Here is a 25,549-nt window from a genome sequence, read left to right on the forward strand (position 1 = left end):
TTTCCAAATCCTTATCTGTTCGTCTTCGAAGAGAAAAATCTTGGATTGTTGAATAAAATATTCTAAGTGACCCGTGGAGAAATCATTCGGGCCACTCTATCAGACGAAACATCTGGTAATAGAATAAACATGACATTGTGACTTATAAACAACGCATTTGTGGACTGACTGAATAAATCAAGTTCGGTGTATATATAGCAAATGTTTAATTTAGGATTAGAAACGTGTTCAGAAGGCTAATAATAATGCATAAAGGTCTTAAAATGTTGGTTTACTACAGCTTTTGGGGCACTTGAATTCTCTAAGGGATTGAAATTTATACTACAGCATAATTCTTTATGGAACATCTGCAATCTATTCTTGCCAGGATCACATAAGGATCACACATGGCATCACACAGAGGTCTTCACAGACTATCTACTCCTTCCTTAATTACCATTACGTCACAGAAACATCTTTGTTTCCGTCCTTTTAACTTATCGCAATATACTCGATTTAATGACTTTTCGAAGATTTTTATTCGCCAGTAATTAAAATCGAAGTGGACGTATTTAATGGTTGCACACATACTGACACGACACTGATTTATTATTGGCTTTTTTTTTTTTTTTTTTTTCAAACACTAATGGAGCTCAGCTTGGATCTGACGTCAACTACAGCCCATTAACTAACTGAATGTTAATTAAGGCCAAAAGAGGGCGCCGGTTGACTTTTTAACTGAATAAATTAAATTAAACTAGAATGTTGGCTGAATAAAATATCTATAACGAATAAAAGCCTGCTAGAAACATCTTTTACGTCTTCAGTCCGATTGTATTTATTATTTTTAGACAGTCTTTGTTGGTAGGCTATTCTTGAGTGACGCTTCTGTTAAAATATACATTGCATTTGCATCACGCAAATTTATTTAAATGAGATTATATATGTACTACATCCCATCGGTAGGCTAATAAAAAGACGCTCGGACATTAATGAACTTGAGGCGAAAACGCGCGCTTTTCTACCGCGTGCTAAATATGATGTGGTTTTAAAATGAAAAGCGTTGCATATTTTATTCGTGTAGAGATACGTATGCGAGATACTGAACATATGTTTAGATTGTAAAGTGCGAAATTCCAAAAATGTTTCTACAAAAAAAATGTTTGCGTCCCCAAACACTTGCGGTCTTCACGCACACTTGTTAAAGATTTAAACTAAATACAGAAAAGACCGCAAGTGTGGGTATTGGGTCCGTATGCGTACCTTTTGGGACAGGCCCAAAGAACTCTCCCGTGCATCCTTTTGGTCAGTGCTTCTTCCCATCCTGAGGGTGGCACTGCAGCCCTTCGCGCTCTCCGACTCTACACGCCAAAAATCAGCGTAGTCTGATCTGGCGCTGGGGCGGGGATGAAAGGTGGTAAATATGGCGGCGGCCTTGGAAGAAGATGAAATCGACAATGATGATTATTATTCTCTGTTAAACGTCCGCAGAGAGGTACGATATATCGTTGTTAACAGAGAAGTTTGAGGTGAGAGAGTCGCGAGGGAATGGCAAACGCAGGCGCTTCGGGTATCGTGCTTTTAAACAAGATCCCACAGCATGTCGTTAAGCTGTGGCTCAGTCAGCACACCATGACCCTTACTTATCATTGTCTTCAAGCAGCGGTTTGACTGCATGGTGAGGAATAGATCGGATGCATATAATATGTAAACGCCTTATGTTTAACCTTAAACGAGAAGCACTAAGTAAGTGATTCTTTTGGCGCTTCTCAAGTGTAAAAGTGAAACTGCATCCAAAGTGTTGACTTCAGTCAAAAAAACTCTGCAGATTATTGAAGACTTCATTTAACGAGATTTGAAAATAATTCTTAGTGTGAATAATGAAAAAATCTTTTACCATTTACTCACTCTCATGTTGCTCCAAACCTGTGTAACTTTTTTTGTGTGTAGATGTTATATACATGGTTATGGTCTTGACAGCTGTGCATGCCAGCTTTTGGCATACAGTGTAATTAAATGGTGATTTTGGCGTTTTCTTTTTGTGTAATTTAGTGGACAGATTGAACATTTTGACACAAGTTTTCAACAGAACCCTTGAAAGGATTGTAATGTCTCTAGATTATAACTGCAGAACTTATTGGAGTTCTGAAGTTATTGGACTTTATTTTGCATATTTTTTTATGTTATTTCCTCCTAAGAGCAATGTTGTAATTTTATTTTTATGAGGTGTGATTTCTGTTTAACTTTATATTCAGGCCACACAGGATGAGCTCAAGGCTTCATATCGCCGACTTTGCATGCTCTACCACCCGGACAAGCACAGAGATCCAGAGCTTAAAAGGCAGGCAGAGCAGCTTTTTAATTTGGTTCACCAGGCATATGAAGGTACGTTGTTTTTGCGCACTCGTCCTTTTAAAGCCTTTGACAAAACAAGCCACTTTTGTTGCTTCGTTATTTCTGTCAAGGAAGCGTTTTGGTTTTAAATGCATAGTAAAAAATAAACATTCTGTCATCCATTTAATCACTCTCATGTTGTTCCAAGTCTGTGTAACCTTAATGACGTATTATGAATGATGCTAATAACTGAAGAAAGTAAGTCGTACAGGTTTGGAACATCACGAAGGTGACTAAATGATGGCACGGTTTTATATTTTTGGGTGGGCTATCCCTTTAACAGACCCTTTCTCTGTAGTAAAACAAATTTTTAATACCAAGTAATGAATATTTCATGGTTGTGCTTTATGTTCTTTTGCAGTACTAAGTGACCCACAATCTAGAGCAATCTATGACATATATGGGAAGAGAGGGCTGGATGTGGAAGGATGGGAGGTAAGTTGGGAGATTCGGAAGACTAAAAAATGTTTCAGCGTTCGTTTCATACTTCCGTAACATTTCAGGCAAATCATTTTCCCAATGGGCTTTTGTGTCATCTCTTTTGTGCTCGCTGCAATAATGATTTCTAGGTAGTGGAGAGGAAAAGAACACCGGCAGAGATCCGCGAAGAGTATGAGCGACTTCAAAGAGAGAGAGAGGAGAGAAGACTGCAGCAAAGGACCAACCCTAAGGTTTGACCTAATGCCTTCAAAGCAGCAGCCGCTGTCATCATTAATACAGGTCTCGCTGATTGTTCGCTGTCTCACTCAGGGGACAATAAGTGTGGGTATTGATGCGACAGACCTCTTTGATCGCTATGAAGAGGATTATGAAGAGATCTCTGGTGGTGGCGGCGGTGGCCTGCCGCACATTGAGATCAACAGGATGCACATATCCCAGTCAATAGAGGTATAGTGCTTACATCATGTTTTTTTTCCTGATGTATATTCTCAAAGATACGTTACTGTCCAGAAGCATGGGTCCACAAAAATATTAAGCAGTGCAGCTGGCACCTGGTGTGTTAAGAACTGTTGATCATATATCAATGTTTGTAGCAGCATATTAGAATAATGTTTGAAGGAAAATTCTGATTTGACAGATTATCACAGAAATAAATTATTGGTTACAATAGCCATAGTGAAATCTAACAATGTTTCACAGTATTACTGGTTTTACTGTATTTGTTTAAATAAATTCAGTCTTGCTGAGCATAAAAGACCTACAAATTACAAAAAAACTTAACTCCAGTCAGTTATCAAGTTATGATAGAGCACAATGCAAGTGTTTACATATAAATATGTTTCCTGTGTATGGTTAAATAACATCATATTCATTTTTTTGTTGCATTTATTTATGCATTTAAAAATGCATGAATTACAGTGACTTGGTATATCACGTATAAAATGCCCTGCATTTCTTTGAAACATTTTTTGCTTTGGAAAGATGAAATGTACTTGTCTGTTTTAAATGTATAAAAGGAAAAAAAAATATTTTCTGAAAATACTTTCTATGAGATATTCTAACCAGACAGTTTCTTTCTTTTAAAAGATTTGTATTTACTGTTATTTATTGTGGAAGCACACTTTCAGGTCTTCGGCCCTGATCTTAATACAGCTGTAAGAATTACATTCTGTCCATCTCTTCTCTCATAGGCCCCTTTGACAACCTCAGACACAGCCATTCTTTCCGGCTCTCTCTCCACACACAATGGAAATGGGGGAGGAAACATTAACTTGGCCTTGCGACGAGTCACCTCGGCTAAGGGCTGGGGAGAAGTAAGTGCTTTCAGGACTAGATAATAATGCATAATAATGGACTGGATTACATTTTTTTACTAAACTTCTAATCAAACATGATTCATACACGTTTAATACAGGTTGAGTTTGGGGCAGGAGACACACATGGCCCTCTCTTTGGGTTAAAAATTTTCCGTAACTTGACTTCACGCTGGTGAGTACAGCACATTAGTTCAATTATTACTTTATTTTTTCTCAAAAAAATCACGACTCTTGACTTTTTGTGTGTGCGTATTATATATTGATATATTTGTGTTTTTTAGCTTCACAACGGCTCATTGTGGCATGCAGTTTTCATCCCGCGGCATACGGCCAGGGCTCACTACTATGCTTGCACGCCATCTGGACAAAAACACTATGGGTTATTTACAGTGGCGCTGGGGAACTCAGTCTTCCATGAACACCAGCATCGTCAGGGACACCAAAAGCAGCCATTTTACCTTCGCTGTGCAGGTCAGCTGCATGTTTTGCAGAGCAACACCTAATCTTTATATAAAAAAAAAAATTTTCAACGACTGTTCATAATCTTTTATTATTGCCATATAGTTGGGAATTCCACATACATTTATCATGATGAGCTACCAGTACAAATTCCAGGATGATGACCAGACCAAGATCAAGGGCTCTGTCAAGTATGTATCTGTGGATGCTTGCTTTCTTAGTTTTTTTGTGTTCTGCATATAGATGGTTTGTAATTGTATTTGTATCTAGATATATTTGCAATTTTAACTAAAAAGAAGGTAGCTTGTTTAATAAATCTGGTTAGTACTATTAAAAAAATAATAATAATAATTTAATTGTGCATTCCAATTAATTTGTTTTTTGACTAGGATAATAAAAAAACATGATTTTTGACAATGGAGTTATGTTTTTGCAAATATCCTCTTCATAAATACATTGGCATTCACTTGCAGCCTATTTTAATCAACTCAAATCTGCGGTTTGAACGGTTTTGTAATTGAATTAGGTTAGCTCTCTATATTTATTTGCTTATTTCACATTTCATATTATTCAAACACACTGCAGTATTGCTGTAGACTCCCTAGGGGTCCCAGATCGACTGTTAAATGCAGCCGCTCTGTTGAATGTAAATAAACAGGAAATCTGTGTATTTGTCCTTGCAGTATAAATGCTGAATCTGTCTGATACGCTACATTGTGTGTTCATGTGACCTGCAGTTTATTTGTGTCTTATCTCTACCAATGGCCTTAATTATTCTCATTTTCTGTTCCTAGCCTGGTTAAAATAACAGCACTTGTGTTGCAGGTCAGGGTTTTTCGGTACGGTGGTGGAATATGGTGCTGAAACTAAGATCAGTCGACACAGTGTCTTAGGCGCTACCGTCAGTGTCGGAGTACCTCAAGGCGTCTCTCTCAAGATCAAGTAAAATGCTTTTGATCATTTTCAAACTATATTCCAATAGCAGTTTTTCGGTAGCTCTGAAATCATGTTATTTTTGTCTATCCCAGGTTGAACCGAGCAAGCCAGACGTACTTCTTCCCCATTCACTTAACAGACCAGCTTCTACCTAGTGCCGTTTTTTATGCCACAGTCGGACCCTTTGTGTTCTACTTGGCCATCCAGCGGCTAGTTATCAGACCTTACCTTCGTGCTCAGCAGGAACAGTAAGCCATTTTAGCTGATTAAATGTGCAGAGTCACAGTAACGCGTTTCATTTTGTTGTTTTTTTATTGGCCAGTTGACTTCCCAACGCTCTTCTCCCCTGTGAGTCTGGAAAATAATAGACTGAAATCAGTTTAAATGGCTGTGAAACTGTGAGTAAAAGAGCAAATGAGTGAATTAAAATTGAACCTTTTGTTTAGGGAGATTGAGAAGCAGCGAGAGAGCTCGGCATCAGACATTGCCAAGAAGAAGCAAGAAGCAGAAGCAGCTGTGAGTTCATAACATCTAAATACGTTGCAAATAATTTATAATGCATGACCGTTTAAAGTGGTCATAACTTTCACGGAAGGCTCTTTGTGTTGGGAGAAACAATGAGTTAGCGTCAGACTATCGTTCCTATCTGCACATCAGTCGCTGTGTCAGAGTGATAAATGTGTGCCTTCACTATGTGCATATACAAGCAGTCTTATTTGAAATCACTCTTTTCTCTAGGTTCTGCTGATGCAAGAGTCTGTGCGTAGAATTATCGAAGCAGAAGAGTCCAAAATGGGTATGGCCGCATTACTCCCGATAGGATTGAATGTGATCAAACTATGATTTGAACTTTTGGCCAAGTGAGGATTGGTAACTTAATCTTCTTGTGTGCCAGGTCTGATCATCCTCAATGCATGGTATGGCAAGTTTGTGACGGACAACAGCCGGAAGCACGAAAGGGCAAGGGTCATTGATGTGACGGTGCCTCTACAGTGCCTGGTGAAGGACTCCAAGCTCATTCTCACAGAAGCCTCTAAGGTAAAGCACAGTTATGCTTGCTTTGTAATAGGTTTTGGTCCAGAAGACAAATAAGGGATGAGAGCCGGGTTATTGGAATAGCAATGAATTCTCAAAAGGTTTTATCTAGTTTTCTGAAATGTTTTGTATGTGCTTTCTAAAGCTTGATTTTGCTCCTGAAATATTACATTCATTTTTTTGCATTGCTGTACTGAATAAAAGGGAAAAGAAAAATGTAAACGGCTATAAATAAAAATGTACACAAGTTCAAAGGTTTGAGGTCAGTGTGATGCTTTAAGAATATATTTTCAGCAAAGATGCTTTAAATTAGTTTAAACTGACAGTAAATACGGTTATGTCACAAAACCTGCAATTTCATATAAATTGTTCTTTTGAACATGTTTGATCATGTAAGAAGTATCAGTTTCCAGTTAATGTTAATAAGTGTTTTTATTATTATAGACATAATACGTTTTCGTAATATCCCAAGTAATGTAAAATAAAAAAGGAAAAATTGGAAATGTAGCTTAATGCATTAAAAAAAAGTCACCTTTTAACATATTAGCCTCGAATGTACTATGAAATTTACCTCAAATGTCGCTGTATGAAATGTTTAACAAAACCAAAAAATCAAACCTTGAGAAATCTGATCTGTTTCAGCTCTAATGGTTAATGCTGTAGTAGGTATTAATTGATTGTTTTTGCATGTGTGCCCTTAGGCTGGGTTACCGGGCTTTTACGACCCCTGTGTAGGTGAGGAGAAGAGTCTGAAGGTGCTTTATCAGTTCAGAGGTGTGATGCACCAAGTTCTGTGCGGTGACACAGAAGCACTCAGGATACCAAAACAATGTGAGTATGTAAACCATACAAAACAAATCTGCAGAGCGTTTATTTTAATTCTTAATATCCCAATGACAAATGCTTAATTTTGAGTTTACCAGCAGTAAAGATGAATGCTGTTCTCAATTGTAATTTAAAATCTCATGTTCTTTTGTCTTTCCTCTCCCTTGTAGCCCACAGGATTGATAATGACAGTTAGGAACATGTACCTCTTGAGCTGAAAGGGACAGTTTGGACTGGTATAGACTGACGAGACACAGATGTTCTGGACTAGTGCTCTGGAAACACTCTGTACCCTTAAAAGTCTTCATATACCTATTTATCCTTTATTTTGTTGCTATTTTAAATATTATTCTACATAATGTCTATTTGCAAATTAGAACATTTAATTGGAACATTTAATTTGCTGGATTTCCAAGAGCAAAAATGTCCTTTCGCAGGGAAAAAAAAGCTAGATAAAGATATATATTTTTCTTTTGGTAGGCCTTAAAACCATTTCTAAACAAAGGCCCCCCCTCCTCAAATATGGAGCCACAACGGTGCCTGTAATCATCACTCAGCAGAGAGATATTTTACCCTCATTACATCACACAGAAACATTGCTGCTTGATCCGACTCACTGAATCCCACAGGAGCTGGTGTACCCCAGCTGTCAGCCTTGTTTCTATATCTGACTTTTTGTACCACCAGCTTCCAAATAAATGATCTTGCAAGTGTTTAGGAGGCAAAGCATGTTCTTAGTGAAACCCTGGCTGCTTAATCATTTGCATTATTTTTCTCTTTCATCCCATTCCCTTGAGTCTAATATTTGGAGGCCCACCTCGCGTTCTTCACTTCTGCCAGTAGTGTCATAGGAATTAAAGGGGCCAATGCACACAATATGCTGGTATTGAGGAAACCGAATGTGAACTGTGTACTAAATCTCATGTAGGGCTAGTCTCCCACCTTGTGTCCAAAGACTTGAATAGCAGTGGATGAAGGGATAATAGTTGAACGTTCTGTTTGTATTTTAGACTCAATCTCCCTCAATCCCTGCATTTTAGTGCCATAATTCATACAGGGAAGATCTAAACCCCCATCACAGCCTTTGGTTGATTTAAATTTGTGTTGCCTTTTTGGTATTTGGGATCTTTATGCAAGAAAATAAATTTGTCTGGATAAATAGCATCTTTTATTTGAAAGATAGGCTGTATGGAATCACTTTGTTTGCTTTTTGAGTAGTATAATTTATATGAAATGTGTCCATTCTGCACACCTTTTGAATGATGTTAAAAAAGACAATCTATAATTGTTAGCTGGAGTTCAAAGGTGTTTGTTATACTTTACCTAATGGCCTATCACTTATAGACTGTCATTTTTAAAATAAATCTTCAAGGAACAATGGAAATGTATATTGTGTTTGAAAAGTGTACATGTTCTTTTATTTAAAAAAAAAATAGAGCAAACTTACATAATGTTTATTTAAATATTTTCAGCAGGGTGACATTTGATAGAATTTAAGCAATAACACTTTACAATAAGGTTCTGTGTAAAAGCAGTTAACTAGTTAATGCTCATTTCAACATTCACTAATGCATTATTAAAATCATAAGTCTGAACTTGCATGTACCATCAATTTTTTTTTTTATTCCTAACTAATGTTAACAAAGATTAACAAAAGGGACCTTACTGTAAAATGTTACCATTTATTCTAGAAATGTTCTAAAAATTCTTTGGGCAGAAAATCTTTCACACAAGTCAAAACCAAAGCACAGTAAATTTAAGTTTTAATTGGACGTATCTGTCCAATTAACGAAAAAAAATTGTCACTTTTGCTGCTTTTCAAGAAATTACCAAAAGTTCTGGCTTCTTTAAAGTTCAAAGATGTTTGTGCAACCCGAGGTCTTCGTTACTGCTTGACTAGGTTGTGGAGCCACTTCCCCATTATACTAGGAGCTGTGAATTTCTTTGACGATATGTATGTCTATATCTGAGCTGTCGACGCAAAGTCAGAAGTTCTCTTTGAGCATCTAGCAGTTTGAGTTTCATTCTTTTTATCAATCTGCATTTGGTCTGCAGCCTTTTCTGCAGCCAGCTGTTAGCATCTAAAACATTAAACAAACGGGCTTTTGTCGTACATGGATCCCAAAGTGCATAGGTGTGGTCTGTGGCAGCTAAATCCTGTTAAAAAAAAATGTAATGCATAATTATTATAAATGCACAGAAATATAAGAGTAGGCTGTAAGATAAAAGATTCACTTTTGTGGTTTGACAGTAAGCCTCTTCAGTGCCGTGAGAGTGTTGAGCATCCTCATGCATCTCCTCAGTTTGAGTTTCCTCAGTGAAAAGAGGCGTCCTGTCAGGTGCGGTGTCATCCCATTTATCAGCAGCAGCCTTTAAAGCTCTCTTCAGCCTCTTCCTACAATTATTTTGCTGACGGCACAAAGATGACAACGAGACAACTATGAAAAACAGATTTTGTATTAAATTTCTCTATAGTGTGACCTTATTTACCTTTGTATCCCGAGCTGGGACTGCAAAGAGAGTTGGCACTGCGTTCCACAATAGATTTTTACGGTTGCCCAAACCACTGAAACAATCAGGGGTGAAATGAAGTGAACAGATGACCATGTGCTTCTTTGGCTGAAAGTCATCACGTCCAATGTTCTTTAACCATTGTTTCAAAACCGATGGCTTACTAAAAGGGAACCTGACAAGGGATAAAGATAACATTTTGCCGAATATATTTAGGATGCCTTTATCATCGTCAGACTATTGTCCATCGTTACCTACCTGTGGAACGTGATTTCGGGATTTTTGTTATTGTACCTATTTGTGCAATTATATGCAGAACAACTTTTCGGCATCTTTGCCCCGAACAAAGATGGCGCTTATCAAAAGCCCCGCAGTGTCTCAAAGTGATTAAACCTATAACGTGAACATGATCTTTGCTGCATTATTTGGTATATTCATTATATTACAAACAATAAAGATGAGATAACTCCGAGATAACATTCTCTTATTCGCAAAAGACAATCCTTAAAACGAACTACATTACATTGATTTCAGTTATTTTTCCGGTGATTCGCCTCCACGCTTTTCAAAATAAAAGTCTTGTGGTAGAATATGCTGAAGATGCACCTCAGTCAAACACTTAAGAAATTCCTAAAAGTCCTTTAATAAAGATTTGTTTAGTAAATTATTTAAGCAAAATTTCTTGATCCGTTTAATACTTCTGGTAATATATATTTTTATGATTGGGAAACTATCAATAAAAGAGTGGACTTAATATGAACATTTTACATTACATATTTACATGAGATGCACGGTTTTAAGTCCCACCCAAAAAGATCATTCTATGTCAAAACTCCATAAAAGGAAGTGTGTAAAATATGTCAGTACATCTCCTATTTAATTACACTGCATATTCAAATAACGCTGAGGTTAAAATCCATTTCCACGGAACCATGACATATTGTGTTTTCATTTGCATGTAGGAATGTTTACTTTAAATAATGTTTTTAAAAGTGTGAGATTGTTTTATGCAGTAAAAATCCACAGAGAATCTTCACAACGCGCAAAAAAACAATAATTGTAGTATTTTTGTTGTTGTGTGTCGTGCTTCCTAATATGAATCACGTTTGATCTCGCCGCACATAACAATGGGCGTGGCCTCATCCCGTCAGATGCGTCAGATGAGAAGCGGCTGTAGGATCTACTGAAGAAGAAGAGGGGGATGGGGAGAATTGTTTTTGTGTTGCATTCCTGCAGTGTGTTTGACCTTTGACCTCATTGTTGTGTTCTCCTCGTCTTGCATTCCAAACCGAGGATTTCCTGCAGTATGCCAAAGGCTTCTGGGGCTCGCCTGTTCTTCGCCCTGTCTCTGTTTACCTCCGTTTAACCAGCGAGACGTTACAAAAAAACTCTCTGGAACGCCGCTGCTGCAACAACCGACAGCTTTTTAGGCAAGCCGTTCTACGGAAACGCGTGCGTCTTTGAACAGAGCGACTACGCAAGTTCTTAGGGCGAAAGGGAATCAAAGACCCGTTTGGTGTTGCAGCTAGCCTAGCACGCTAGCGGGCTTGCCGTATATCACGCACACGTTTCATATCCGCTGCAGAAATCCGCACCCGCGCGACAACGCTGAGGAAATGAAGGACAAACAGAAGAGAAAGAAGGAGCGCACGTGGGCCGAGGCAGCTCGTATGGTAATATATTAACCGTTTTAAGTCAATTGTGACGGTTTAATCCCCGTGCGTGGGGTTAGGGGTGTTGTACGGGAGCCGCGAACAAAGCTGTGTCGCGCTAGGCTCGAGCTGTTGTCGGGTTGGACACATGCAGACGCCGCCGTCGTTACTGCTGTTTGTGTATCTGTAGGCAGTATGTGATGTTTCATAACCCGGCTTTTACCTTTGTGGCTCTTATACGGATCTTAGTCCACTGTCCCTGTACTTACCCTGTCAACATAAGCGTTACATTTCTAGCGTTTGTGTCCCATTTGAATGAAAGAGCCCTTGCTGGTAGCCTAGCGCATTAGCTGCTCTGCCTGTTTGACCCTTTGTTTGCAGGGCTTCTTTTAGCGAGCTGAGTAAAATGCTGATAATACCCATCGTGGGATATCTGTCTATCATTTAAAGATTTCATTTTCTTACTAAATGTGTGTCGTAAATGCTCATTTCTACGTCTTGTTTGTTTTTTAAGCAGCGACTGTTAAAATATAGCAGGCCATATTTGTATGTTTCTATCTAGTTCGTATGCCATTGATCTTCTTTGTCAGTTTTGGATACTAAATAAAATTACTATTAAAGTAAAAAACCTCTTGAATGATTCGCATCTGGATCAAAATATGCATTGTGGCTAAAGATATGGGAAGACTAAACAGGTCTGCTATTATGAAAGTAGGGGTTCTGCTTTTTTTCTCCACCGTGGTGGTCCAAGGGTGTGTAAAACTGGTCTGTCATGCATATATTGTTGCATATTAAATGTAACATCTACATTCTGTGTTTTGTTATTCAGAAGATGCTTTTCTCAAATGATCTGCATTATCCTAGTTTCTCTTTTGCAGTAATTTTTTCAAGTAATTGTTTCACACAAAAACTAGGTTATTCATATCAGACACTAGACTTATCAGTATCTTTGTGTTGTTGTAAAAATAGAGAAATAATAGAAATAGACCTGTATGGTGTGAAAATGTATCTGACCTTATGTTATATACAGTGTCTCAGACAAAATGAGCCTGTGTAGTTGAATTCATCTACCTGTTTCTGCTTTGTCTGTTTAAAAAAATCTTATGTGGTTGTAGTCAATTATGTATGTCAGGTCTTTGTCTGCATTTCTAGATGGTGTTGGCAGTTCTCACTCTTGAATTTGATCCACGCAAACAGCCCAGGCTGTTTTTTGAATTCAGTCATTTTTGTAGTTTAACTCATGGCTAGTTTCAGATTAAGAGCAAGAAAGGTTGGATGAGCTACAGACTGTGCTATCTGGTGAAAGTAGATCTTGAAACTCGAGTGCCGTTTTGGGTGTGTATCTCATGTGCTAGAGAACCACAACTTGTGTCATTTATTACAATGCTGTGTTATATGTCTCGGTTTAAACGCTATAATTCATAATACGACACCAGGTCTTAGTAACATAATTTCTGATCTCATATGAATGTTTACTTAGTGTATTTTCTGTGGTTAAAATCCAAGAAGATTATCAACCCAACTCATACCAAACAAACACATTACAGACAGTGCCCTTTTGCAGGTATCTCACTCAGTGGTTGAGCTTTGGGAAGCAGGTATGGGCATGTCTGTACACCTGGATGGATAGTCACCTACTGAGTCCTCTTTTGTAGTAATAGGACAGGCTCTCAGGGAGATGAGGACAAAAGGGAATGTTCTCAAGCAAACTGAATACTTAATGTAAAAGCAGAATTGAATTGATCGAAGGATGATCGGGTATTTTAGATGATTTGGTTGTGTGAATGTGCGTGAGGGTTTATATAATGACTTTGAAACAAAAGCAGCGGTGTGAAATGGCAGCTTTGAGAGTAAGATGCAACCAGATGCTTGGGCTCAAGGCCAGTGTATATCAGATCATCTTGGCGATACACTTGGAAGCAATAGGAAATGTGAAGCAGGCCACCTATTTTGTGTTTGTCGTCCTTCTCGATGGTTCCTTGCTTAAGGTGATTGTAACGGTTCTTGGTTTGTTAAAAAACAACCTATTTTTGAGAGAGGGAATTTGGTTTTCATTAGTCCTGTTTCTGGATGTGGGTGAAGCTGTGGTTTGTTTTTTGTGGTTGGACTAATACTGCATCCTCTACAAATGGTTTGGATGTTTGTGGGAACAAGGGAAACGTCACACTTAAATGAGGATCAGAGCCTTTTTTCCATCCAGAATGAGTTTTGTTTGTAAATTTAACCTCTTGCCCAGTCTGTTGGATATGTATTTATGAAATCCATATGATGATGAATTATATTTTATAAGATCTCTTAAATGATTTTACACTTGTTTCAGTTTTTTTTCCTATCTAGCTAATATTGGTAGTCTTGGGTACCTCTCAGAAAATATTTATCTACTCCTTAAAGGAACAGTTCACTCAAAACGACAATTGTATTTTACTCGCCCTTTAAGTTCTTCCAAGCGTGTATGAATTTCTTCTCCTGAACAGAACTTTGTATATTTTTCATACTTTTGAACTCAATAGAAATCAACAACAGCTTGGTTACCCGCATTATGCAAAATATCCATTCTGTTTAACAGAAGAAACTCATACAGGTTTGGAACAACATGACAGTCAGTAAATAATGGCAGATATTTTGTGGGTCCCATTTATCACTTTAATACATTTGTTTCAAAGTTGGACCGAAATAAGAAGTTCTGTATCGTAAGGTGCATGTCCCAAATATGGAGGCAATGAAGATGCTGCTTTAAGAATACCAAAATACATATTTAAAAGCATCAGTGTTGTTTGTCCTCTGAATTATGATGGTTTATGACATCACTCTATTTTTATTCGATATCATACCATGAAATGGCTGGGTTACGAGGAGTAAAGACCAGGCTGACACAATGCATGCCTCTCCAGAGGCAGTGCTTAAACGTGCCACTACTTTCAATCCCATTTTATATACTTGACTTTTTGTGCTTTGTCAGAACTGTTATAAATAACTGGAAAGTTTGTCTTGTCATTGCCTAGTAGTTTGGGTGATGTTCTCACAGCTTGACGTTTTTCATGCCTGCTTCCTTGCAGGAAGTGCACCTGGTATTTTATAATTTAGTGCACATTTCTTTTGTAGCTTGTGCTGTTCCATTTCCTGTTCCAGTGTCCTTGGTTCAAGACTTAGCTGAGCGCAGCGGGGAGCAGTGTTTCCTATTTTAACCACCATACAGGCAGAAGGTTACATGCTCTTATGCACCAGGACTAGGAGGATATTATTTTCTCTGTATAAATGGAGAGAGAAATGTCTGCTATTGTAGTAATCAGTCATATAGGTATAAAAGGTATAAGCCTGGAACTACTCAGTGTGTGATGGCTGCAGGTCAATTTTATGCTTTGTACATTGTGCAGTACCTGTGTAATACAGACATAACAGAAGAAAGCTGGGTGTTTCTGTTAAAACTGACATGGTCTTAAAATAAGTATGAATTGATGTGGCACTGTAATTGGCAAGCTGAGAGTGTGCTGTGCTTTAAATGTTAAGGGATTTTTCACAGTAAAACCCTCACAGATTTTTCTTTAAATGCCACAGGTATGTTCATATAGGTGCGGTTGGTCTCTCATGCCATTACAAGTGCAATTGTTCATGCATCCCACCAACCGGCTAAATTTGAAAATGTGTAGTCTTCCTGTCCCTAACATGAATGAGTTAATTGGTTTGACTGTATACTAAATTGAATAGTTGTTGATTTGATGTGATTTCTTTGACCTTTTGCAGGTTCTGGAGAATTTTTCTGATGCCCCAATGACGCCCAAACAGATTCTGCATGTCATCCAAACAAAGGGGCTCAAAGAAATGAGGTCTAGTATAAACAAGTTCATGAATATTATTGTAGTGTTTCTATTTTAAAAGAAATATTTATGCTTGAGATTTGTTTCTGTTTGAGTAAATTTTTACTGTTTCTAGACTCTGTCTGATTATCTTTTAAAATTCTATTTTGTGTTTCTCTCCTTTCTCAAACATTTCTCACCCTAAAATAGAAGGTAAGTGAATTGAATTCAGTATGTTGTATTGTGCATTCTAAATCAGTTTAGTCTTGCCTTCTTGAGCAGCGCTTAGACATTTCTTCCCTACTTTCCATCCTCCCTCAGTGGCACAGCTCCTCTAGCCTGCCTGGTCACCATGCTTCACTCTCAGGTCAGAGGAGACAGAGTGAAGAACAGTATTTTCTTCAAGCTTCCTGGAAGGATGAGTTTGTTTACTTTAAAGGTAGAGTCTATAAATCCCTCTCTTCATTTAAGTGCTTTACACTTTTCACTCTGGATTATGATGCCAAAACCAGCATAGAAAGAGCTACATATCCTGTGTCTGTATGTACCCACTGATGCCTACAGAAAAATGCACTTCAGTGGACAAAGAGCCCAACTGCAAACGAGTCTGGAGATGGGACCGGCACTCCTACAGCATCCACCACATCAACAGTTGAAGGAGCGGAGCAGGAGAGTTGTGACTCCACAGAAACGGCTGCTGCTAGTGGTGAAAATGATGGTGTGTGGACTATTCATTCTTTTCATTTTTTTTCCCAGAATTGATTCATTCAGCCTCTTTTCCAGTAAGTGGAACAGGCTTATAAATTAAAGAAGCATATAAAAGAGCTGAAAAGTAGAGGCCCCATCTTTTCATTTTAAGAAAAGCTTTGATTCCAAATGGTGATGAGCATTAAATACCCTGAGCTTAAGAAGCATGTAGTGCCTGAGAGACATTGATTTCTTTTTTGCTTTGGATGTGTGTGTTGCCATGGATACTGCGGCACATGACACATCCAGCAGTGACCTAGATGAGAGTGGTTTAGAACATGTATTTGTGTTGCGTGAAGGAGAATACATGCAAAATTATGCCTGAAAATGACAATGTATTTCACATTTGCTGTATTTTCTGAATTTTTGTAAAAAATCTTCTAGAGACATCAGCAGTATCAATTCTTTTTTTTTTTTTTTAAATATATCTTCACCATAACTAAACATTTTAAAAAGATTACTAGGCCTAAATGTGATAAACATTATAAAGCAATTACAAGTATTGAATGTCTTTGCTCCTGAATTGGGCGCTGGATCTTTCTTTCCCTGGCTTAGGAAGTTTATGTAATGGAATACATGCATATTTTCCACCTATTGCAAAATATAACTTGAATCATAATCCATTACAAATGGTAAGTGGGGGAAAAGTATGCAATGATAAATATTTTGTCTTCTAAGAATCTGCTCGATCAGGCAATGGCTGATATTCAAACTGGGTTACTATAGGTTCTAAAAATGCTTTAACATTAGTTTGATTAAAATAGAGTATTTCCAATGGTATAATTCCTAATGATCTTTTTGAAAAGATGTTAAATTGGGAGGACACCGACAGGAATTGCAGTATAGCCTGATGTGATTACTGTGGTTTTTAGTAAATAAATATTATCTTTGCAGGTTTCACAGGTTCAGCGCAGTTTGTAATCAATGAAAATTGCATGTTTATGACAAGTGATTACTTATCATTAGCAACACCCAGTAGCTCCAGAGAGGTTAGATATTGGGAGAACTAATTTACGAGCAATCATAAACGATATCGAGGCTTCTTTTTGTGCATTTTATGGTGGTAAAGCATATGAAGTGATATGCAAAATAAATGCAACACTCGGTCAACAGAATTTTGACGTCCCCTCTGCTCATCCTCTCCCCAATACTAAACCATCAACCTACAATACAAAACATAAACATTCACCTGTTAGTAAATAACATGTAGGAAATGACAGTGAATTACTGCTATACTATTGATGAATTGTCGCTGTTTTACTCTATGGTATTTATATTTTAATGTGCAGCAGATGGTTGTAATTGTCTTTAATCTCATCTTTTTAATTAGCAGCTGAAATTAAATACTGAAAAATACACTAGCATTTTACAAAAATTATGAAGTTAAGAAATTGTAATATCAACATCATATTCTTTTCTCTGTGAATCAAATAAACATGAACAGGATTAAAAAGTGATTTGCTGCAGTAATATTGTTGATGGATATTCTGCTTGTTTCCTCTTTGTTCTAGCTTCTGTGGATGAGACTTCCTCCAGTGCTTCTTGCTCCACAGAACCACAGACAAGACTCAGTCGCTCCTCACAGGTACCAGCTGTGCCTAACTTCACCTTTGCACTGAACCATCACCTTCATAACAAATTTTTACATGCAGGACGCTCCAAGAATGGATTTCCATCTCACCGTCATTCTAATGCACAGCACTCAACTCCTCCTCAGATCACCAGCTATGCCAGAAGGCAGTTGAATGCATGACATCACTATGTGAAAATTAGTCATTAGTGAAGTTCTGAAAGTTGATGTGAGTCAAGTCAAGAAACCCCCAAAGATAACACTGACAACACTGGTCATGACTAAGACCTTTTGCTCTTTTCTGCTGTCGTTTAAATTTCAGGTTGGGGATTTCTTGATTTTAAATATCATGTTCTAAACTGATCATTTGTTCGGTTGATCATTTACAGTAAATGCAGGGGGGAAAAAAACGTAAGAACTGAATCCATAAGAAACTTTGCCACCAATCAGTAGATTTTGAAACTTAAGGCTGGCTTCTTGCTTTCCCCCCTCTCATTTGCTTAATGTTGAACTTAAACATTCTCACTGCTTGTCAGTCTTGCAATCCCCTGCCGGCCACTCAGTTCCCATAGAGAATGAGTTGTCATCCCCAGGACGCTTACACCACGTCCTTTGCTTCTATGTTCTGTGTACCTGAATTTCTTAATATTCTATTGATAAAATCCTAACATTCTCAAATTTTACCGGGCATATGCATTTCCATTAAAATTCTCTTATGAGCATGCTATTATTTTCCATGTCTGTGGAGGACCTGTGTGTAAGTGCTCATGATTATTTCTCCCATCTCTTACAGTCAGGGAGACAAAGGAAGAAAGCTGTGATGATGCCCCGTGTAGTGCTCACTCCTCTCAAGGTCAACGGTGAACACGTCCCATCAGGTTACAATAATTCTTTTTCACTTTTTTTTTCCTCCCCCTTCTTTCTGTTTCCCCCCCACTCTGCAGTGGTTTTGTATACCTGCTCCCTCTGACTGTGGATGCTCTTTATCTGAGTGGCCTGACAGTGTTTGTAATTTTACGCACTGACACTCTCTAATCATTTATAGTGCAGTCTCCTCAAGGGCAGTTTTCCCACAGTTCCCTCCTGTTGACAGCCGCCTCCTCTCTTTCTTGGTTAACTTTGCACTAAAAGCAGCATCTTTTCTAGAAGCCACTGACGTGTTTGTCACTTGAACGTCAATACCCCTCAGTGTAAAAGCAGTGTTTCTGGTTTGTCTTGTCAGCCCTGCTCTGTTCCCCTTGGATATCTGCTTTGCATTTGCGCCTTAGAGATATCCATTCATCCCTCTTCCTCTTTGTCTCTGTGCCTTGGGATATCCGTCCCTTTTGACTTTTCGTGTTTCACGCACATGCCAAATCTTTGCCTGTCACTTTGGCCTCTTTAGTGCCACTAGCCTTCATGCCTCAGCTGCCCTACCCACACTCACTCGTTCTTAGAGAGTCTCACCAGCCTCCATCCTCCCCCCACCTTTACCCTCAGGAGCAGCGGGGAGGCGCAGGGAAGGCTCTAGGGGGGGTCCAGGCCCCACTCTCCGTACCCGCTCCGAGCTGGGCTGGAAACGCACCCAGCACTTCAAGAGCATACGTGGTCTTCGTTCAGGTACAGAGGATGAAAACCAAGGACCCCCATGTATTAATTACTACTTCTAAGCCCCTTGCTTACCACTTTCCATAGAACATCAGTAATTCAATAACTCCTTTCCAGGTTTTACACAGGAGGGAGTGAATAGCTAACATGTTTGAGCCAATCTATTGACAAACTGTGTCCCAATCTTCATTATTTCTAACCAGCAATTAAGACATTTGGATGGAGTAAGGAAAATAAACAAATAACTCATTATTGAAATGGTTTTAGATTTTTTTTTTTTTTTTTTTTTTGCAGTAGATGGTTGCATGCAAAAAAGGGTGTACGTGTATTTTTGCCTTGATTTTATTAAATCAAGGACATAGGTTGTTATGTGCATCTTGTGTCATGCTGGTTTGTGTCATAATGTTTTAGTCTATTGCAGAGTACCAACCATTTGTCTTTGTCAGGTTTGTCTTTTCTTTTTTTTTCTTTTTTTTTGTCTATTTTCATTGAAGATATGTTTTGTAGTGTGCGTTATGCTTTGGTTTATTAATTGCAGCACTGGCTGATGTAATGTTCTGTGGACCTATCTGGAATTTAAGCTATTATTATTATTATTATTATTCTCTGCCATAACACCCTGTGATTTATTTAAATTTGTGTTGATCATTTAGATCAGTTTTGTTAATGTAGACCTGTAGAGTCTGCTATAAAGAGATTACATAAATATGTCCCTGCCATGCAAGGTTTCATTAAGCAATGATCTTATGTACACTTAATGTAAGACTATATTTTGCAGGTCCCATGAAAAGGAATCGAGGGGGAGTGGAGGTGGATTTTGAGACTCCTGGCTCAATCCTTGTAAACACCAACATTCGCGCTCTCATCAATACGCGCACCTTTGCTGCTTTTCCTCCTCATTCCCAGCAGCAACTACTCCAGCTTTTACCAGAAGTGGACAGACAGGTATGTTTCTTAAAGGTTTTTACATTTTTGCTTGTTACAGTTATATTGGTATTTTGTGTGTATGTATGTATGTATGCGTATGTGTGTATATTATTTATTTATTATTTATATATATTTTTTTTTTCTGTTTGTTTTTTTGTTTTGTTTCCCTCACCCAATTTTCATTCTTTTAATATGTAGGTTGGCCCTGATGGCCTAGCTCGGCTAAGCAGCTCGGCCCTCAATAATGAATTCTTCACTCATGCATCTCAAAGCTGGAAAGAGCGTCTAGCTGAGGGTAAGTCTATTATTATTGTTCTGTAATATATGTAAAGAAATTGTAGAAACCGTCAAAAACTGTATATTAACTTTACTCTCTAAATATTTTTACTCTTGAAGGTGAGTTCACACATGAGATGCAGGTTCGCTTCAGGCAAGAGATGGAAAAGGAGAAGAAAGTAGAAGCATGGAAGGAGAAGTTCTTTGAGGAGTACCATGGCCAAAGGTTTGATAACCTTTTTTAAATATTCTTAAACTGCTTAATTCCTAGAATTTTGATGTTGATTTAATCCCATTTTTTCCCAATTTATTTCTTTAGGTCTGGGTTGACGAGAGAAGAGGCATTAAAGCTCACAATGAGTGATGCTGGAGATGTTGCCAGTGCAGTCCTCGATTCTGATTCTGCTACAGTGGCTACACCCAAGAGACGAAGTGTTGGAAGGAGACGGAGGGAAGGCCGTATCAGGCGGCGTTCACGTGCTGACCTCAGACGAAGAGCTCGGCGAACACTTTGCAAAACTGCAACAGTGGCTGTACCTTCAGCAGAGACAACAGAAAGCACTGCAACTCCAGATGTTGAACCATCTGTTGCATCTCCAGTCCCAGAAGCGACAGCAGTTCAGGGAGAGGTGGTCCTTCAAACAGACCTCGGACTGGAAGCTCCAGAAGAAAACCTTTCTGCAGAGGCAGTCCCCTCTCCTGTTCCTGTCCCTACACCTCCTCCAGCTTCTACAAGCTCAACCTGCGATGAACCAGAAGCCTCCACACGCCTGTTGCCTGAAGTACCTGAACCAGCTGTTGCATCCACTTCCTCTCCTTCCTCATCCTCCTCTTCAACGTCATCTTCATCATCACCCTCTTCTTCTCCCTCCTCTGCCTCAGAAAGACAGACTTTTGCTGCAAGCTCAGATTCCTCTTCTTCCTCTTCCTCCTCCACTGCTGCTGTTGCCACCGACCCGCTGGACGATGGGGCTTCGGTCATTACCACTGGTACAGCGGGCACTGGTGCAAGCAGCCGAGAGAGCAGCCCTGCTGCCAGCCCTGCCACAGCAAGTCCAGCAATTCACCTCAAGGAGCAAAAGAGAAGGCCAGACGAGTCCCAGGCCTTCACCAGCTTTCCCGAGAAAAGGGCGCGGCTGGATGAGCGTCAGTCCTTTCGTAACACAGTTGACTGTGTGCACTCAGAAAAGCCACAACCTACAACAGAGGAGCCCAAGGTCCCGCCAATCCGGGTATGTTGGACATGTTATTTTTTTCCAAATTTGTCTCTTGTACACCTCGTTGTAGTTAAAAACTGTTTTTATGTATACCACAACTCATATGAGTGTTTCTTTTCTGCCCATTCCACTAGATACAGCTCTCCCGGATCAAACCGCCCTGGGTCAAGGGGCCGCCAACGTACCAAATCTGTCCCCGCATCGTCCCCCCCAGTGAAGGGTCGAGGCGCTCTGGGACAGGGGCGCGCACCCTGGCGGACATCAAGGCCCGTGCACAGCAAGCCCGTGCCCAGCGGGAAGCCGCTGCTGCTGTTGCAGCCTCTGGAGATGGGGGAGGGCCTGGGGGGAGCGGCCCGGGGGGTGGTACTGGGATACCGGATCGCTCCAGCGGGAGGCGTTCGAGAGAACACCCAGGGCCGGTTGAACCTGGAGGAGGAGGAAGAAGAGGAGGAAGAGTTGATTTGGAGGAGCAGGAATCGCCTGCGAGCTCTCATTCGTCTGGAGCACAACTACAGCTGTCCAGTGTAGACTCAACAGACAGGCCTCAAACCTCCACCCCACTTACCGAACCATCGCCTTCCTCTGTGTCTTCAAACCCATCTTTACCACCATCTGAGTCTCCGAAAACACTCACGCTATCGCCACCTGCAACTGACAGCCCTGCTTCCCAGGATCAGGTGGAGGAGATTTGTGGAGTGGAAGAGGTGACTGCCTGCCCAAGTGATAAAGCCTCAGAGCAGACCTTAGACACCCCAGTGCCTACACCAAGTGAACCAGAGTCTTTTTGCAGTCACCAAGAGGGGAGAGGCGAGGATGCAGAGTTCAGTGAGAGCAGAACAACTACTCCTGTTTGCACCCCAGCATCTAATGATTCCATTTCTTTAGTGCCCACCTCTATACCAGACTCGCTGCCAAGATTTGGTGCCCAGGGTGTGGATGTCATCAGGACCTTGGCAGCTTCGTCTCAACCCTGGGAAGGTGAAAAGAATAGTGATGAGCATCACCCAGGGACAACTGGAGTTATCCAGCATGGCTCAGACTTGAAAATGCCCAAAGAGACACTTGTTACAGCACGAAATGGATGGGTAGAAAGCAGTGAAGAGCATTCCATGAGAGAGGACATGATACAAGAGCATAGGAATGGAGGAAGTGATGCTAAATATAAATCAGTCTCTTTGCCTTGTCTACCAAGTAATGGTGAGGAAGACACTGGAGGACACAGTGATTCTACAGAGACAGCATCTGATTTTGAAAATGAAACTCAAGAGGATGAAACACTGGACTGGCATGGAACCCAGATGGATAGTAACGTGCAAGCTCAGAATACAAAGTTGCAGAATCAACCTGTCATTCAGACCTCAAGTCGTCTCACTTCAATGTTGAATCCTCCTCAGCACCAGCAACCAGTAATACAAGCCCATATATCTAACTCCAACCATACTCAAACTGTCATTCAGGCTCGCTTCCCTAATGGTGTGCCAAACCAGTCCATCATTCATCCCCACAAGCAGCATCCAATTCACAGCCATGCTATAAACCATGCTCAGGACCAGATTGCCACTGTGCCCTCACAAGCCCAAACGCAAGCATACCTGACGCAGGCAGAGAGGGACCAAAGTAGGAATCTACGACTGAATGATAATGGCAATGGAGTGAAGCTGTTTGTCTCAGCAGATGATGACACCAAACCTCTCAGCAGAGGGCCTGGAGAAGATTTTGCTTTAAAGAATATTGCAGTTCCTCCCGTTGGCAGAAGAGCGCAAGGTTCATCTCGACCAGTTTCCTCTGTAGAGGCCAACAACCCTCTTGTCACCCAGCTTCTTCAAGGCAGCCTACCCTTAGAAAAGGTTTTACCCCAGCCTCACTCAGTCAGCAAGCTGGAAATTAACCGACTTCCAGGTGCCCCTGCCATTAACTCAACCAGTCGACAACCTCCACGAAATTTGGGACCACGTTTTAGAGGCCCGTCTGAGTCAGGAGGACCTATAGAAACTGGTGGATCTGACTTCCAAAACAAAGCCTCTTCTGCCCGAGTGTCTCCTGGGCCTGGTCGGAACTTTGGTTCTTCACCACCGGGTTCTACTCCATCTCGAATGGCATGCTTGTTTGAGGAAGCTAGCCCAAGATCCACAAATGTTCAGTTCACTTCTCAACAACCCGGAGGTGCAGTGCCTCCCGGAGCAGTACCTGTCATAACATCCCTCCCTTCAAACTCTTCTGCCAGAACCTCAATGGATGTGAACTCTCAGAATGCTGCAGTTTATGAATCGGCTGTCATTAAAGAGCATCCTGGACCTCTTCCTCCAAGGGGTGAAACTCCAGAGAGGCCAGCTAGCTTTCAACAGCATCCTAACAATCTTTCTCAGTCTGTGTGCAGAACCACACCTGATACTCCCTCACCTCCACATGGTGACCTTTGTCCATCAGAGGTTGTACCTACTGTTAAGATTAACTGGCGCCCGAGCAAACCCCAACCACCTCAGCATCAGATGTATCAGCAACAGCTATCTCCTGTAGCTACAGTAAAGAATGAAGTTTCCTCACGCCCTTCGTGCCAACAAGCTCTGACCAAAAACTCAACTGCTCCAAACAGTGGCAATACTTCTGTTGTAATAACCAAAAAGGAGCCTCTGGACAATTTTCATGGAGGTGGAGGAGCTATGGAAGGACTGCTAAATATGGAAATGTCTCTAGTTAGAATGGCCAAGAAGGAACAAGTCAAAAATCCATATACCCGCCAAGCAGACACCTCCGTTTCTCCTGTTTCCTCCTCTCCTTCCTCATCAGCCTCCAGTCTCCCTTACCAGCTATATGGTAAGCTACCAAAACTACAGCAGAGTGGGGGCAATGGAGGGTCCTCATCAAGCTTCAGTTACACAGCTAATGTGTCTGTGGTGGATGGTAGTGGGTTCTCCCGCAGTTTAGCCGATGGGGTGCTACAGCTAAGGCCACGCGTGAGCGTCAGCAACAGCGGAGGCCAGAATGCTACGCTTAGCATTCAGGCATTTGCGGACAGTGCTGCAGAAGAAGTGGCTCTCAAGTGTTCCTGTCGACTAAAGGCTATGATTATGTGCCAGGGCTGTGGCGCTTTCTGCCATGACGATTGCATTGGCCCCTCAAAACTGTGTGTCTCATGTCTGGTTGTCAGATAGTTTGTTGCAGCTCCTCCAAACTGAGCCGGTTGGTCAGAGCAAATGCTTTGACCACTCCAGACAATTCTAGCCCTTTGCCTGTGGTTGGATACCACTGAAAGTCTTGGACTCTTTTGAGCAAAGAATGAAGCAGGACACTGCGTTGATTTAAATGGGACAGTTGTTTTTTTTGTTTGTTTTTGTTTTTTTGATGGGCCAGGCAATACAATAGGGCTGGAAGATTACTTGTAAGATAAAAAAAATTCAGTCTGTATTTTTGTTGCATATTTTTTCTATTGCTGTTATGGTGTTATTATTATTAATATTATTATTATTATGATTACAATAATAATGATATTGTTGTTATTATTATTATTATTGGTATTACGTGAATTTACATGGCACGGTTGATTGTAAATTGTGCCTTTTTTTCCCCCAACAAAACATTTACCTCATCTTCTTGACAACAGTCATCAGTTCAGTGTGAAAATGGTGGCGTTCCTGTTTGTTTTCTTCTCTTGAATTCCTCTCAGTGAAGAGAGCTTTAGGAGAATTTTGTGTGTAATGTCTTGCAAAGATTATTTTTTTAATCATTAAATAAGAAAATACATTTTGGTTATTTTGTAAGTGCTTTCACTCTTCTTTTTGTTTCCATTTTTATTTTCTTATCCAAAGTGAAGTTCAGTCTGTACTTGGCGGTTAAGCACAGTATTCACATCTAATAAAGCTGAAAGTAAACAAATTTTCTTTAC

At 40.0% G+C, this 25,549-nt stretch overlaps 3 protein-coding genes across 6 annotated transcripts; 2 read left to right on the forward strand and 1 right to left on the reverse strand.

Annotated features, from left to right (window-relative positions):
- The first annotated feature begins 1,339 nt into the window (after nt 1-1,339).
- dnajc11a (DnaJ (Hsp40) homolog, subfamily C, member 11a) lies at nt 1,340-8,773 on the forward strand. Its single transcript, XM_043225410.1, has 16 exons — nt 1,340-1,474; nt 2,235-2,364; nt 2,735-2,808; nt 2,943-3,044; nt 3,124-3,261; nt 4,005-4,127; nt 4,229-4,302; nt 4,412-4,601; nt 4,695-4,780; nt 5,415-5,531; nt 5,618-5,773; nt 5,972-6,041; nt 6,264-6,321; nt 6,421-6,563; nt 7,262-7,391; nt 7,556-8,773. The coding sequence occupies exons 1-16, from the start codon at nt 1,403-1,405 to the stop codon at nt 7,579-7,581; spliced, it is 1,689 nt and encodes a 562-aa protein (XP_043081345.1). The 5' UTR covers nt 1,340-1,402; the 3' UTR covers nt 7,582-8,773.
- Nucleotides 8,774-8,906: 133 nt separating this feature from the next.
- On the reverse strand, nt 8,907-10,450 carry thap3 (THAP domain containing, apoptosis associated protein 3). 2 transcript variants are annotated; one of them, XM_043225411.1, is made up of 5 exons: nt 10,420-10,450; nt 10,155-10,289; nt 9,876-10,071; nt 9,621-9,794; nt 8,907-9,542 (listed from the first exon to the last, which is right to left on the reverse strand). In XM_043225411.1, exons 2-5 carry the CDS (start codon nt 10,226-10,228, stop codon nt 9,306-9,308), a joined length of 681 nt encoding a protein of 226 aa, XP_043081346.1. In that variant the 5' UTR covers nt 10,229-10,289; nt 10,420-10,450; the 3' UTR covers nt 8,907-9,305. The 2 variants fall into 2 exon arrangements, with proteins under 2 accessions (XP_043081346.1, XP_043081347.1); XM_043225412.1 differs by having other exon boundaries at nt 9,876-9,951; nt 10,155-10,445.
- A 588-nt stretch (nt 10,451-11,038) lies between these two features.
- asxl1 (ASXL transcriptional regulator 1) lies at nt 11,039-25,540 on the forward strand. Of its 3 annotated transcripts, none has more exons than XM_043224323.1 (13): nt 11,039-11,569; nt 15,290-15,372; nt 15,553-15,555; nt 15,664-15,781; nt 15,907-16,060; nt 17,601-17,674; nt 18,453-18,537; nt 19,139-19,258; nt 20,025-20,191; nt 20,372-20,468; nt 20,570-20,675; nt 20,769-21,681; nt 21,801-25,540. In XM_043224323.1, the coding sequence occupies exons 1-13, from the start codon at nt 11,513-11,515 to the stop codon at nt 24,816-24,818; spliced, it is 4,995 nt and encodes a 1,664-aa protein (XP_043080258.1). In that variant the 5' UTR covers nt 11,039-11,512; the 3' UTR covers nt 24,819-25,540. The 3 variants fall into 3 exon arrangements, with proteins under 3 accessions (XP_043080258.1, XP_043080259.1, XP_043080260.1); XM_043224324.1 differs by having other exon boundaries at nt 21,807-25,540; XM_043224325.1 differs by lacking the exon at nt 19,139-19,258.
- The last annotated feature ends 9 nt before the right edge of the window (nt 25,541-25,549 follow it).

Source organism: Puntigrus tetrazona, chromosome 23, assembly GCF_018831695.1.
Source record: "Puntigrus tetrazona isolate hp1 chromosome 23, ASM1883169v1, whole genome shotgun sequence".
Classification (NCBI taxonomy): domain Eukaryota; kingdom Metazoa; phylum Chordata; class Actinopteri; order Cypriniformes; family Cyprinidae; genus Puntigrus; species Puntigrus tetrazona.